The sequence below is a fragment of the Odocoileus virginianus genome, chromosome 6, assembly GCF_023699985.2.
Source record: "Odocoileus virginianus isolate 20LAN1187 ecotype Illinois chromosome 6, Ovbor_1.2, whole genome shotgun sequence".
Lineage (NCBI taxonomy): Eukaryota > Metazoa > Chordata > Mammalia > Artiodactyla > Cervidae > Odocoileus > Odocoileus virginianus.
In genome coordinates, this window is record NC_069679.1 from 7,050,130 (window position 1) to 7,065,517 (window position 15,388).

The 15,388-nt window shown below is 52.9% G+C and overlaps 1 protein-coding gene across 4 annotated transcripts in view; it reads left to right on the forward strand.

The window, feature by feature from the left end:
- Positions 1-14,873, forward strand: part of SMAD6 (SMAD family member 6) — a 137,832-nt gene extending 122,959 nt beyond the window's left edge. For all 4 annotated transcript variants that reach the window (XM_070468679.1, XM_070468680.1, XM_070468682.1 and 1 more), the window contains one exon: positions 13,916-14,873. In XM_070468679.1, the coding sequence (XP_070324780.1) occupies positions 13,916-14,457 (542 nt within the window). In that variant the 3' untranslated portion in view covers positions 14,458-14,873. The remainder of the gene's footprint in view (positions 1-13,915) is intronic.
- Positions 14,874-15,388: the final 515 nt, after the last annotated feature.

A 15,388-nucleotide genomic window follows, 5' to 3' on the forward strand; every position in this document is an offset into this window, starting at 1 on the left:
TATGGAGGAGGGGGAAGTAGTTCTAGAAGGCACTTCGGTGTTGCTATCTGTTGGGCTCAGCCCAGGCTCTACCTGGGCTCTGTCTTCCATAGGAGATGTTAAGAATTGTGAACTGGGGACTTCCCTGGTGGTTCAGTGGCTAAGACTCCAAGCTCCCAATGCTGGGACCCAGGTTCGATCCCTGGTCAGGGAACTAGATCCCACATCCCGAAACCAAGAGTTCACATGCTGCAACGAAAGACCCACATGCCAACCAATATTGAAGATCCTGTGTGCTGCAACTAGGACTAGGCAAATAAGTAAAGATAAGTGTTTTTAAAATAATTAGGAATTGAATCATGGCAAACAAGCCTTGTACCCCTCTCTACTGAAAAGTTAGCCTTGGGAAGAGGAGACCAAACAGAAGCACAGTTGACAGTTGTGACACTGCTCCCACATTTTGTTGCACTGACTTGAGTCTTGCAGCGTGTGTGCCCAAGTGTATCTGGACACAGACGAAAGAATTACTTTGAGGGACTTACTGGGCCGGTGGCTCACTTTCCCAAGGTGCTTGGCTGACAGTGGAACCGACAGTCGGATGAGCACCTTTGGCCTCCAGAGACAGGGATGAACCCTGATCCTCCTTCCTCAGTAACCCTGTGGGCAGTCACCCAGCCTCTCTGAACTTCATATGCCATAACCTAAAATGGGGGTCATTTATGAATGGACTTGGAGAATTGGAAAACCCTCCACAGTTAGAAACAGCATCCCACCATCACCACAGATCGGGGAGAACCACCTTTTTGACTTGGGCTATAGGGGCTGTGAGAACCAAGCCTTGGCTGTCTCCTTCTGCTTTGGAAACTGACCCCGGACTTGGGGTTGAGACATGGGACGCAAGTCTCTGAGTCTGTGTCCACCTGCAGGCCTGCTGTGATGGACGGTTGCCTGACTTGCTCCTCCTGTGCACCTCTAGCCCCATATCAAACAAGCCATCCCTTTCCAGGCAGCTTGAAGCTTGGGCAGGGACGGTGCCCAGCAGCTCCAGCTGCGCACAGTAGCACAACTGCGAACAGGAGACCGACTAGCAGGGATGAGCTTCTGCCAAGTCCTAGGTCATTTTGCAACATTTTTGTAAGGAACCTTTAAATCTCATGTTACTGTGTTCTTTACAGCAAATATTAATATTTAATTGTGGCTTAATGATCTCTCCAGTCAACATTAGCTTCTTGCTTATTATAAAGCATCCTTGTTTGCTTCAGAAATGTGTAAGAATGATCCAGGCAAGCCTCACTTTAAGAAAACCCAGTATGTAGGACCCTGTCTTCACTGAAGAGGTGTGGATTAGGTACCTTTGTGTTTAAAGAGAAGGTTTCAATGCAAGGATTATTTGTAAATTGAATGCCTCTGCCCCTGGGACTTTAATTTGAGGGTGTTTATCCCAAAGTGTTAGTTGCTCAGTCATGTCCAACTCCTTTCAACCCCATGGCTGTAGCCTGCCATGCTTTGTCCATGGAATTCTCCAGGCAAGAATACTGGAGTGGGTAGCCATCCCCTTCTCCAGATCTTTCTAACCCAGGAATCTAACCTGGGTCTCCTGCATTGCAGGCAGATTCTTTACCATCTGAGCCACCCAAAGCGCATCCCAAAGCACATCTTTAATGTAAATAAGGCATATTTGACTTGCAAAGGCCACATGATACTGGCTCATTGGTAAATAACAACAAGCTGGTGTTAGATGAGGCATATCTCTGAGAGCTTTGCAAATAAGAAAATCAGCTCCCATCCTGTTCTTTGGCATTTCTATGGAGAGCCATGCTCCCTGTTCGTTCACCCTCACAGACCTAGCAAGCCTGAGAAATTAAGTCCACCCCCATTGCCAGACAAGATGACTGTAGTCTTTAGGTGATTTTATTTTATTGAAACAAGCATGGCACATAGTGAGCTCATCTGGCGTTCCACTGGCTGGGTTGCATTGTGAAGATCAGCGAATAGGCATGTTGCTTCTCCCTGCCCGGCTCCTTGCCCTGACCTCGAGGCCTTCGTGGTGTCGTCTGTTCAATGGGAATGGCATGGCTGCTGCATTTTTTCCAACATGGGGAAAATCTGATGATTTCCCAAGTGCCCTCTCAGCCCTCGGATACGAAATTCCAGTCATTTCCTGTTATTGAGAGTGTCTTGGTCAGGAGGCAGGGTGCCTGGTCCCAGGGTGGGAAGGGCAGAGGCAAGTGAAGCCGCATCCCTGGCCAGCCTGCTTGCAGGTGGGGGAGGTGGAGACACACGACCTCCTGATGTCCGCATCAAAGAGCATCATGGAGGAGGGGCTGAGAGGTTCAGACCCAGGGACTGAGGAAGGCTTTTCAAAGGAGGTGACACTGGGGCCTTGGTAGTTGAGTAAGAGTCTGAAGCACTTTGGGGAATGGAGGAAGAATCTCATGTTCATCAAGTGCCAGTTACTGTCCTTAGGGCTGTCATGAACCCGCCCCCCAGCCTTGACCCCTTGGAGTGAGTTACACTGGCTTCCTGGGTGTTCAGTGACGTGTGCCCCACTCAGGGCCTTGTGCAGAGAAGGGGCCTCTCCTCAGTTTAAGGCCCCGCTTTCACTCCTGAAATTCTGAATACATTTTGAACAAGGAGCCCTGCCTTTTCATGTTGAACTGGGCCCCCCAGTTCTATAGCTGGTTTCGACACTCAGAAGTGTGGTCACCTGCTCCCAGTAACCCAGTTGTTAGGATCTGCACTAGTTTACCTCTCTGCTGCCGGTAGTCTCATGGGATTTTCCAGATCAAGAGAGAGTGGAATGGACCAGGTACACATGGGGTGGGGGATGGGGGGCGGGGAGGTGATCAAGGTGCAGGGAGCTAAAGGATCCCCCTCACAGGGGACGCTGGAGCCAGGGATTTGAGGGGCCCGGGTTGTCGGAGCCTCCCCTGATTGCCCCCTGGGATGTTTCTGCAGCAGTGTAGGTTCCTGCCTCAGAGACAAGTTGATTGAGGGCAATTTTAAGGTACTTTGCTTTTATGGCTTTACATTAGGTCCAGGTAGAAGTCTGAGGCAGGAGGTTTGCCAATAAAACTCAAATTGTATTTGGGAAATAAAAGAGAAATGGAGGTGTCCTGAATTCCCCCGACAGGGGAGGAGCGTATCCCCAGATGGGCTTCCGTGAAGCACATCGCCAATTACCAGAGACCGCTTCCCCCCACTTCTGATGCCTGCGCCGGCTGTCCCCACCTGAACCCCCAAAGGGCCGACTTTGTTCTCTGTTCTCGGATTCAACAGGGAAGTCAAGGTGAGGTTGAGTCAGTGAACTTTGCACCTGAAGGCTCAGGTGAAAACCCACTCTCCGCCAAGACAGGAACCCCAAAGGGCAGCCAGGGACCTGGTGCCTGTGAGAATTCAGGAGTTCAGCCGGCAGCAAGGCTGACTTGCAGGCAGGGAGGACGGGGCGGGGCGGGGTGGGGGGGGGGCCTTCCCTTCTCACCACTGCTGCCTCTCTCTTGGGGACCCAGGTACCCAGCTTCCTCACTGTGCACACACAGTGCTTTTTTAGAATCTTTCCAGGGTTAATATGAAGAGTCAGGCTTTCCCAGCCCAGGGGGTCTCTGGCTAAGGAAACAAACAAACTTACTCAGAGTCCTGACTTGGTGATAAAACAAAAGAGGACCTGGAATGGGAGCAAAGTTCAGAGCCTTTTGTTGCAGAAACTGGTTCCTTCTGGAAAATGTGGGGCTGATTTTATAAGCTGCTTATCGCTGGCTCTCCCCACCCCTCCCCTCGCAGACTGATGCTTTTCACCGGCCTTCCCTTCAGGACACAAGGAACCAGAATTCTCCCACCTAGACTCAGATTTCTGCCTGAGGTCTCAGAGGTTCTCCCGCCCAGCTTCCTGGCTGTTGTTTCTCAGTCACTAAGTTGTACCCAACTCTTTGCCACCCCATGGACTGCAGCCCACCAGACTTCCCTGTCCTTCACTATCCCCTGGAGTTTACTCAGATTCGTGTCCATTTAGTCGGTGATGCCATCCAACCATCTCATCCTCTGTTGCCCCCTTCTTCTGCCCTCAGTCTTTCCCAGCATCAGGGTCTTTTCCAATGAGTCAGCTCTTTGCATCAGGTGGTCAGAGTATTGGAGCTTCAGCATCAGTCCTTCCACTGAATATTCAGGGTTGATTTCCTTTAGGATTGACTGGTTTGATCTCCTTACTGCCTCTTTGGGGTCTTGTCTTTTCTGGCTTAGGGTGTTGGGGTTTCCTTTAGGACCATCGGGCCGGGCCAGGTAGGCCTGCCGGTGTTTCTGGGGCACAGTCTGATGCTCAGCTCTGATGGAGAGTGACCTGATGGCAGCCTCAGTGTGGCTCTCAGAGCTGGGCCTGCCTGCAGAATGTTTTTCAGAAGGAAGCTTGGTCCACAAAGCACCACGGCCTGGGGAGAAAAGCCACAGCCCCCGGGCCCAGCGACCCTGAGAAAACCTTACAGGGGCAGCAGGGCAAGAAGGACGCTGATGGAAGTGGTAGGTCCTGGTGGGCTTTGGGGAGACTACGTGTGGAGGAGACTCTGAGCAGGCCTGTGTAGTAGGGCCCAGATGAGAGCTTGTTTTATGTCAGGGTTGCAAGAGGAGCTCATCTTTTCAGGATCCATTCGAATACTGCAGGAGATTAAAGAACGGAAACCTTACCCACCCCACCCCAGCCCAGACCACCACTTGGTTCTGCTGGAGACATGGGCTGAGCAGGCAGGGGTCAGGCTGCCAAGGGTGAAAGAATCCCAGGGGTCCAGCAGGACTGTTCTTAGAGTAGACCAGCGACAACTCAGCAGGCTGGCCACTGACAGTGCTCATACTCCCTCTAAAGCCCTCAGGGCGGCGGCTCCATGGACCTCCCAGAAGAGCAGAGGCAGCCCGCAGGGCCCAGCAGAGAGAAGCCGGGCTCGGAGTCAGGCTATCCGGTCAGCATTCCCACGCGGCCTTGCTCTGTGGCCTCTGTGACTTGGGGTCTGTCCTCAGAGAATGGGGGTGATCCTGCCTCCTGAACTGGGTGCAGAGAGCACCCAGCACCCCCCACACCCTCCAATTCCTCGCCCAGGGTCAGCAGCCCTTTGCTGAGGTCATCCTGCATTACTGCAGGACATGTAGAACATGCTCCTTGTGTCGAGGCAGGGATATGAGAGTGCATGGGAGAAACTGTATTGAAACACCAAAAAAATGTATGTTTGCAAGGCTGCATAGGGGTCTATAGATAGTTTTTAGAAGGCATGGTTTTTGAAAACCCCCAAAAGGTGGGCAGTGTTTACTGCCACATCTAAAGGCTACTTTTAATATCCAGTCTTTATAGACAGCCAAGTGCCAGCTTGGAGTGGACATGGATGGGCTATTACAACCCAGACTCTATGCCATTACCCTGCAGGCCTCTGGGGTTTTGCAGCTCATAGGTTGCAACCACGAGAGAGTAATGCAAAGTCCCCAGTCTCCAGATAGACATGAGCTTGGATCCCAGATTTGCAGCTTTCTAGCTGAGGACTCTGGACTCACTACCTGACTTTCAGGCCTCAGCTGCATCTAAAAATGGGAATTACTAAGAGAGTGAATAGTATGATGAGACGGTGCATTTAAAGTGCTTCATACTCTGCTTAGCATTTGGTAAAAGTTCGTTACATGTTGGCTGATATATCATCATCATTACTACTACTGGCTGGTTTATTTTATTGTTATTACTACTAGTGTTCCTTTTCTTACCATTTCCCCTTGATTCTCAATTCCACTGGCATATTACCTAAGCTAATATGAATACCCTTATGAACTATACAGACTGAGTCCATCTATTAAATAATTTATACAATATAGAGATAAGATATACAGTGATACTACTCCTAGTGAAAAAGAATAGCTGTTACTTATGGAGTGCTTATTTTGAACCAGGAATTATTTAATGCACTTGAAATTAATCCTAGCAGCCCGAGGCAGTAAGCACTGATTGCATCCCCATTTTACAGATTAGGAAACTGAGGCACAGGGAGTGACATCACCTACCCAAGATTTCACTGCTGGTGAGTGGCAGGGCTGAGATTCACACACACAGGCAGCTTTGCTCCTGGACCCTGTGCAGGAGACACCTGACTGGTCCTAGCTGCCAGTCTATTGTGAATTTCTCATGTAACCCTGGCCAGTTCCTTTCCCTCTTGGGGCCTCAGTTTTGCATCTGCAGAATCCTGAATTTTGGCCACATGGACCACGAATTTCCTGGACTCCCTCCTCCTGTTGTCATTTTCCCTTTGCCCTCCTGCTTTCTGCTGTCTAGGGGGTAATCCCCCGCCCTCCTGCCCCCAGCAGAGCGGTTAGTCAACTGTCTGGAAAGTGGTGGCCAAACAGTCCTTGGCCCTAGAGACTAGCGGCTGAATGAGGCCCGAGGTGGACCCCGTGAAGGCGGCGGTGGTGGCCAGACCGCCCGTGATGTAATGACCGATTAGGAACTTCCTCTTGGAAGCCTGGCTTCCTCCAGGGGCCAAAGGTGCTGGAGTTGAGGTGGGGGTGGGGAGGGGCGGGTGGGAGCGAATAAGAGGAAACTCCTGTCAGCTGGGCCCTGCTTTTGGAAAGCTTTCAGCAGAGAGGCTCGTTCTAAGCTGTTGACCATTAACATGGCCCTGTGCACATTCCTTCTCTGCTTTTACTGCCGGATCCCAGTGAATAAAGGACGGGTCTCCCCCTCCCTTAACAACAACAAAAAAAGAGCCTCTAATTAATGCTGCATCTTTAGACTTGCTGCAAAACCTGAAGCCATTTCTACAGCTTAAAATGACAAAGGAAGGTTAAGTGGAAACTTCTTTTTCCCTCTTTAGTTTGATAACAAAAACTACTTATCTAATGGGCAAACAAGGCTTTTAAAGGGGTGTTAGGTTAACCAGATGCAGGGCCACGTAATTATTCCCAGGCCTGGGAGCCTCGGATGAAAAAGCTTCTGGTTGGATGGGAACTTAAAAGCCGCGGGCATGACATGGGACAGAAGAAGTTTTCCAGGAGGGCAGGCGGCCCCGGTGAGGCTCTGTGCAAAGGAGATTGGAAAAGCCAGCCCTAGGCCCCTGCTTGGCTCTGCCACCGACTTGCTGGGTGACCCTGGGCAAGTCACGTAGCTTCTCTGAGCCTCCCTTCCCAGCTCTCCGTGGGGTCTGCCCTTGTCTCATTGTTCATTTAAGGTGTGGCTGGGCCAGCCCCCGAAAGGCAGTGAGGCTGCCGCGGCCCAAGCGGGTGTGAAGCAGCAGCCAACGCTTTGAACGTGGAGGAGCCTGAGCAGCTCAGCTAGGCCCTGGAGACTGGGGGACTCAGGGCCAGCTTCCTGCGAATGCTCGGAGACTTTAATCTGTGTACTTCTCTGGTTTGCCTCCCAGGGTGGGCGAGTCCAAGGCAGTCTGGCACAGTGGAAACGGGGAGTCACGAGGGAAACAGGCTGCATTGCGTGTGTTCAGGCTTTTGGAGCATGCGGCCCATGGGGGAGCACACAGGGACATTCCTGCCCTTTGTTTTGACAGAAAGCTGCTGATTCAAAGAAGCTAAAGGCTTTCCTTGGGATTTCAGCTTTCCCCGCCTTTCCCAGACTGCAGTGGGCCCCCTAGGTGCCCTGGCACCCCCACAGAATCACACATTGGGCTCGCAGGACCCTCACTTGGTCAAGAGGCCCAGAGGAAGGAATGCCAGCCATCGGAGGGGCTGCCTGCAGTGCAGGGGAGAGGACCTACTGCTGGGCCAGTCTCCTCCTGCCCGCCACAGGCATCCACCACCCTCTGGTGGCAGGGATGTGGGCGCCACCCAGAGGCCAGGCCACCCTTGTCTGGCCTGGAAACACAGGTCCTGTCCCCTGGGCCCCCTGGGAGCCCTGCTGAGACCACTTTTAGGACAAGCCACCGAGGGCTGGCCTTGTAGCACATTTCTACTGTCTTTGCTGTCATTCTTTCAAGGCGTCACACCTACGATGAATTGCATAGATCTTTAGTGCATAGGTCATGATTTTTGACAGTGTGTATACCCGAGTTCCTGCTGTTCAAGACAGCAAACGTTTCCAGCACCCTAGAAAGTTTCCTCATCCCCAGGGATTACTCCCCAGAGGTAATCCCTGTTCTGATTTCTGTCACTTTAGCTTCGTTTTGTCTACTTAAGAATTTCATATCAGTGGAAACAGCACATCTTTTGGGTCTGGCTTCTTTCACTCAGCCAGATGCATCTGAGATTCACCCACGTTGGGGTGTGTTTCAGTAGTTTATTATTTTTTATTGGTGAATCATGTATATTTTTTATTGGTGAATCATGTTGCACTATATTGTGTGCATGTTCAGTTGTGTCTGACTCTTTGAAACCCTATGGATTGTAGCCTACCAGGCTCCTCTGTCCACAGGATTTTCTCAGCGAGAATACTGGAGTGGGAAATACTATTTCCTCCTCCCAGGGATCTTCCCGACTAACGGATCCACCCTGTCTCTTGCGTCTCCTGCATTGGCAGGTGGATTCTTTACCACCGCACCACCTGGGAAGCCCTCTTGTACTGAATGGATGTGCCTTATTTTTGTTTATCCATTATCATAGTCTATTTGGGCTGCGATCACAATGATACCCTAAATTGGGTGGCCTAAATAATACATATTTATTTCTCATAGTTCTGGAGTGTGGGAAGTCCAGGATCAAGATGCTGGTAGATCTGGTGTCTAGTGAGAGCCATTTCCTGGCTCATAAATGGCCGTATTCTTGCTATAGTCTCACACAGTGGAGTGAGGGGGCTCTCTGGGGTCTCTTTTATTTTTTTTTTCTGGGGTCTCTTTTAAAGGGCACTGATCTGTTCATGAGCTCATCACTCCCCAAGGACCCTACCTTCTAATGCTATCACGTCAGGGATTAGCATTTTCAACCTGAACTTGGGGAGGGACACACACAGGCATTTAGTCCATTAACATCCATCCTCCTGCTGATGGACATCTGAGCTGCTTTCCAGGTTTGGGTGATTACGGGTAGAGCTGCTGTGAACATGCATGAAGTCACAGAAGCGTAAAGCTCACTGTTCAAGGGGAAGACTGAGCCAGGAGAAGAGAGAGAACCTGCGGATCGGGGCCAGGAGACAGGACACCTGGCTGCAGGACTCCTGACCCCTGGTCTGGTGCTGCTCCTCCAAATCTGCCCCAGACATCACGCCAGACCGCGCCTCTCCTCTCCCCCTCCCCCCGGAACCCTTCCAGCCGGGACCCAGAGTCTGGCTGGGAACTAGGCCAGGCCCTGAGCAGGGGGTAGCGAGCAGGAGTTTCGGTCAGAGAGCGGTCATCTTTGATGTTGTTCACTCGGGTCTGACTCCCCGGTATTTATTTGCAATTAAGGAGCTGGTTCCTAATTAGGCTGATGGCGGGACCACAGCCTTGGAGCCATGAGAAGAAAAAGATCTTCTGTAAGAGGCTGTCCCCTCGCATCCGAGAGGCAGCCCAGGCTGCAGATGAGAGGCATGGTGGGTGGAGGGGGGCTCTGCGTCTGTGCGGAGTGGAGAGGGGACCCTGGGTTTGGGGGTGCCTGCCTGCTCACTCGCAGAGAGCGTTGTCAGCTTGTGAACACACAGCATTAGATCTGAATACACGTGTGTGTGTAAACAGAGCCGCAGGAGCACTCATCTGTGTCCCTCATGTTCAGCTATTCATCGCTTCGCTTTGATTTCTTCACTTAATGAGCACCTCTTTGCACTTCAGGTACCAGGCTGGGAGCTAAACCTTAACATTGGTAAAGTGCTTTACAATTTGCAAAGGCTATTGCTGTCCATTGTCCCATTGTAACCTCCCATGGTGGTGATCCTGGGTCATGACCCCTAACACCTGTAAGGCGCCCTGGCCTTGGAAGAGTGAAGGCCAGCATGGGGACAGATAAACCGCTGCTTCTTTCTGCTCCAAATTGATCTGCTGCTGGAGTTGCCAGAAAGTTCAAAGAGGGACTGAGTAATTGAGGTACTCAATTATGAACAAGTCCATTTTACAGATGGGGAGATTGAGGCTTGGGGACATTCAGTGACTTGTTCATGGCCACATATCTAGTCAGTGGTGAGAGCTAGGTCTGTCTCACTCGGAAACCTTTTGGATTACGGGACAAGCATTAGGTTAGAATTCTGGGGTCTCTAGTTCCGGTCCCACTTCTGCCACCCAGTGCTATGTATCCTTGTGCAAGTCACCTGGTATCCTTTGGGGCACAAGGACACTGGACTCAATTGATGGTTCCCACAGGCCAGTCTCAGGACTGAGTTTTCACTGCTCTATGGTGAAAGAAACAAGAAAATTTCTTACAATGTAAATGTATTTTTAAGTTTTCTGATTTTTAAAATACTCTATTTTTTGAGAATCAAATTACACTTTCTTTCGTGCTAGTGACAGTAGATGGTCTTGGGGTTTTTAATCAGTCTGTATGTGACAAAATAAAATTGTGGTAACCTTGTGATATTCCCACCCCCCCACTCCCCATTAAACAGTGTATTGGTTTGTGAAATTCCAGAGTACTGGGGCTCCCTGGATGAAATGGTGCCGGGGGACCCTCAAGCTCTGGAGCCCAGAGACCCTGAGAGCTAGGTGGGGACAAGGAGGCCTCAGGCATGGTGACGGGCTCACCTGCGCTGCTGTCTCAGGATCAGACCTGAGACCCTAGACCTTGCCCAGCACCCTTCAGGCCTGAGGCCATCAGCCCCACCTACTGGGAAGGATTCCAGCGAGGGGTAGGGAGACGGCAGTGTGCCGACAGTTGGCATATATTCTGTTTCCTTCCTCCTTCCCCTGCAGGGTGTTCCAAGAGCACCCTGGGGATACATGCAGACTTGGGATGGACGCAGAGAGGACTAAGACCCACCCAGTCCTCCTTGAGAGTTGAGGCCAGCCAGGGACACTGACCAACAGCACAGACACCTTCTCAGGCCAAGGGCGAGGCTGCCTTTGAGGCTCTAGGCACACAGGAGGGACAGGTCAGAGAGGGCTTCTCAGAGGCGGCAGTCCGTCCCTTGGAATTTGGAAGACCTGGCCCAGAGCCCAGGCTTGATGAGGTGTTACTGCTCATCCAGAGGCCACAGGAGGTGAGGCCTGGACTAGGCGGTGTCCCTGAGCACACAGCTGGGGCAGGCTGGGCCCCAGGGCAGCTCAGGGAGTGGGTGGTTTATCCCCAGGCAGAGGGTTCCATCCCCCGTGTGGAGCAGTGACTGGGACAAGACCAGGGACGCAGGTGTTGATCGGGGTTGGGGGGTGGTGGTTAGATGATGAGGGCTTGGCTGGGGTTGGAGGTGCTGAGAGGAGGGGGACAGGAAGGCCCACTTGGCCTTGAATTAAAAGCCTTTTAGGAGCTGGGAGGGAGGAAGTGCCCCACCCCCAGGGTCCCATGACTCTGCTCTCTGTTAAACTGCTTCTTACCCTTTTACAACTGCGTGGCTACACCCTGGGGCAGAGCTGCCCCATTTATGACTAGGGTGGCCCCTCTGTGCTTCTCTGTGGAGGCGGGACAGCAGTGCTCCCTCCCTCAGTAGGACTGTGTGAGTCTTCAGCGGATGAAGACCTTTCATTTGTGACTCGCCAGCTTGTGGGTAAGCACTTCTAGGACTCACAGACCACGAGAGCTGTCACGGTTACAGCTGGGGAAACTGAGGCTCTGAGAAGGTGGGGCACCTGTCTGGAGTGTGGAGAAGAGCTCCCCTCGAGAGTGTGGCCTGGCACTGATGCCAGCCTCGGCACTCCTGAGTGTGTGCCCTTGTCCGGTTCTGGCACCTCCCGGGGCCTCAGTTTCCACGCCTGTGAACAAGGCTGGTAATGGGTACACCAAGGCTGCTGTGAAGAAGTCACCTGGCTTATGGGGGGCACTCAGAGATGCCTGTTGCCTGTCATCACCCAGCATTCTCCAGGCACAGCTTCTCTGCCTCCACACCTCTGTGCCTAGTGCACTAATGGAGTTCTCATTTAATGAGAGGATTGGTTTTGGAGTTTCACAGCCAGGCTGGGATGGTGCCGCTCCCCTGCGTCTTGAGAGCTCTCAGACCAGTGCCAGATGGATGGATGGAGAAAGAGACAAGGGTGTGGGGTACTCCTGGCTGCCCACCTGCTGGGACTGGCCTAGTGCCCACTGGCCGAGGGGCAGGTCAGCTGAGAGCAGGGAGCAGGACCTATTTCCCGCACTCTGACCACAGCTAGAACCACAAGGGGCCTGCATAGGGACCATGAGACAAAATATACACCCTCATGGGCTAGCCTGGGGCTCTGTGGCTGGGACCTTAATGCCACGCAGAGAGCTAGGGGCACGTCCTTTGAGACCGTTGCCCGGCCACAGCAGAGCAAGCAGCCTCACAGGAAGCCCCTCAGGTGCATAGTTTCCTCTAGGTGGGCCTCCCAGAAAATAAGGGAACGTCAGGAGCTCTGTCACCCTGCTGCTCTGGGGCTTCTAGGTGGGACTGGACTGAAGGCAGGCAGAGCTGACCTCACCCAGGCTCCTGACTGAAGCTGTTGGCAGTGCTTTCTCTCTCAGGTTTGACTGGACTTTGATCTGTTTCTCTGGGAGAAGCTGAGCCATGAAGAGCCTCACTGTGTCCTCATCAGGCCTGCAGCAGACCTCCCGCGGCCAAAGCCCCAGCCAGGGGCCTGGGTGGGAACACATCACCCCACCGGGCAGTCTGCTTCTCAGAGCCGTGCGCTCAAAGGAGAGCCCAGGCGTCAAAATGCTTCAGAACCTGAGGCCGGCCACGCCTGAGGGCGGTGAGGAGGGGGCTGCCCTTCAAGACGGGGCCCTTCCCTATACCTGCTTTCAGGAAATTGTTAAATTCACACAGATGCATAGAGGTGCTCCCAGCTGGAGTGAAAAGGGATTCCAGTCTTCATCCAGGCCACATCTTTGCTGTCACTGGGGAAAGTGGGGTCTGGAGGGGAGCAGCTGGGAAACTGGAGCCCTTGAGGAGAGATCTCCTTTCCCACTTTGAGACCCTTCGTTCCTCGTCTCACAGAAGCGGCTGCAGTTCTGGTGAAAACCTGCACTTGCTGCCAAGAGAGCCAGCCTGAGGGGCTGGGGGTGGGGGTTGCTGGGAGACTGCATCACGCTCAAGGCCGAGACAGGGAGCCGTCAGCACTGAGCAGCCGTGATTCCCAGCTGCAAGAGATACTGGGTGGCCCCCACCCCACCCTATCCTGCCTTCTGATGCCTGAGTCCCCTCCAAAGGGTGATTTACACCCCTCCATTGCCTCACCCTGGTAGCTCACACAGTAAAGAATCCATCTACAATGCAGGAGACCTGGGTTCAAGTCCTGGGTCAGGAAGATCCCTTGGAGAAGGGACTAGCAACCTACTCCAGTATTCTTGCCTGGAGAATCACATGGACAGAGAAGCCTAGTGGGCTATAGTCCATGGGGTCGCAAGGAGTCAGAAATGACTGAGCAACTAACTTGCACCTCACCCCACTCTGTTCAAGTTGAGGCTTGGACTGACTGGGTTCAAATCCTGGTGTTGCCACCCACCAGCTCTCAGATCTCAGTCTCAGATCCTCATCTGTAGAATGAGAAGGTGGCCTCCTCGCGGTTTCGGGAGGACCCAGGGAGCCCCGTGTGGAGTGACGATTGCAGACCACAGCCCCCAGAACAATGCAGGTGCTCACGGTTCGGCCCTCCTGTGGGTGTGTGGTGTGCTGCCCTCTTCCGCTGGCTTGTAAAACTCTATGGGCAGGAGCCGGGTGTGGCTCGTGTTTGGGTGCCCATGGCAGCTGGCACAAAGGCGCCCCGCCTTTGTGTGTGTTTGTGGGTGGGGCTGGGCGAGGGGGCCTGCGGGTCGAGTTTGAGGACAGCCTGGCCCGCAAGAGATGCTCCGCATGTCTGTGGGGTGCTAGAGACGCCACCCGCCTCCCCCTTCTCCCCGGGCCAGGCAGCCATCCCGCCTCCGCTGCCCGGGAATAACACCTGCGTGTCCTGTGCTTGCCCCGCAGACGCCAGCATGTCTCCGGACGCCACCAAGCCGAGCCACTGGTGCAGCGTGGCCTACTGGGAGCACCGGACGCGGGTGGGCCGCCTGTACGCGGTGTACGACCAGGCCGTCAGCATCTTCTACGACCTACCTCAGGGCAGCGGCTTCTGCCTGGGCCAGCTCAACCTGGAGCAGCGCAGCGAGTCGGTGCGGCGCACGCGCAGCAAGATCGGATTCGGCATCCTGCTCAGCAAGGAGCCTGACGGCGTGTGGGCCTACAACCGCGGCGAGCACCCCATCTTCGTCAACTCCCCGACGCTGGACGCGCCCGGCGGACGCGCCCTGGTGGTCCGCAAGGTGCCTCCCGGCTACTCCATCAAGGTGTTCGACTTCGAGCGCTCCGGCCTGCTCCAACACGGCCCCGAGCCCGACGCCGCCGACGGCCCCTACGACCCCAACAGCGTCCGCATCAGCTTCGCCAAGGGCTGGGGGCCCTGCTACTCCCGGCAGTTCATCACCTCCTGCCCCTGCTGGCTGGAAATCCTTCTCAACAACCACAGATAGCGCCCCCGCCACCTGCCCCGCCGCTGGGGGGTCCCGTGCCCAGAGACACAGCCCCCACGGACGAACCCACCCCTCCCCCCCAGATATCATCTACCTAGATTTAATATAAAGTTTTATATATTATATGGAAATATATATTATACTTGTAATTATGGAGTCATTTTTACAATGTAATTATTTATGTATGGTGCAATGTGTGTATATGGACAAAACAAGAAAGACGCACTTTGGCTTATAATACAGATATATTTTCTTTCTCTTCCTCCTTCCTCTTTATGTTTTTTTTTTCTTTAAAGAAAATGATACAGCAGAGCTAGGTGGAAAAGCCTGGGTTTGGTGTATGGTTTTTGAAATATTAATGCCCAGACAAAAAGCTAATACCAGTCACTCGTTGATAATAAAGTATTCGCATTATAGTTTTTTTTTTTTTTTTAACTGTCTTCTTTTTAACAAAGAGGGATGTGCAGGGTTTCCATGGGTTTCTGACTGGTCAGGCATCTTGAAACTTGATTTCAATCTTTTAGCGGTTAGAGGGAATTACATTGAAAAGGAAGGACAGACCTATGTTTGTTCTTAAGACCAGAGAAGGTTCTGTAGTTCCTTCCCTCCCATGGCTGTGGGGTGTCCACAGGATTCAGGGGAGAGGAGGGGGGAGTTTGTGGCCCATCCATCCTGGGTAAGCTCTTCCAATATGATGGGGGGAGGGTCATGCTCTGGCCTACGCCAGCTCTCAGTCTGTTGAAAAAGACATGGGTCCATATCTCCCATCTCTGAGCTGCCTGCAAACTGGAAGACTAATTCTCACCACTTCGGGGAAATGACCTGTGGAAGAAAGACTGAGATGGTGGGTGCTGGACCCACTTAATGGCCTTGTAGAAGCCCCCGGAGCCCCAGGGTGAAGCTCCCTTTTAGGACCTAAATAAGCTACCCT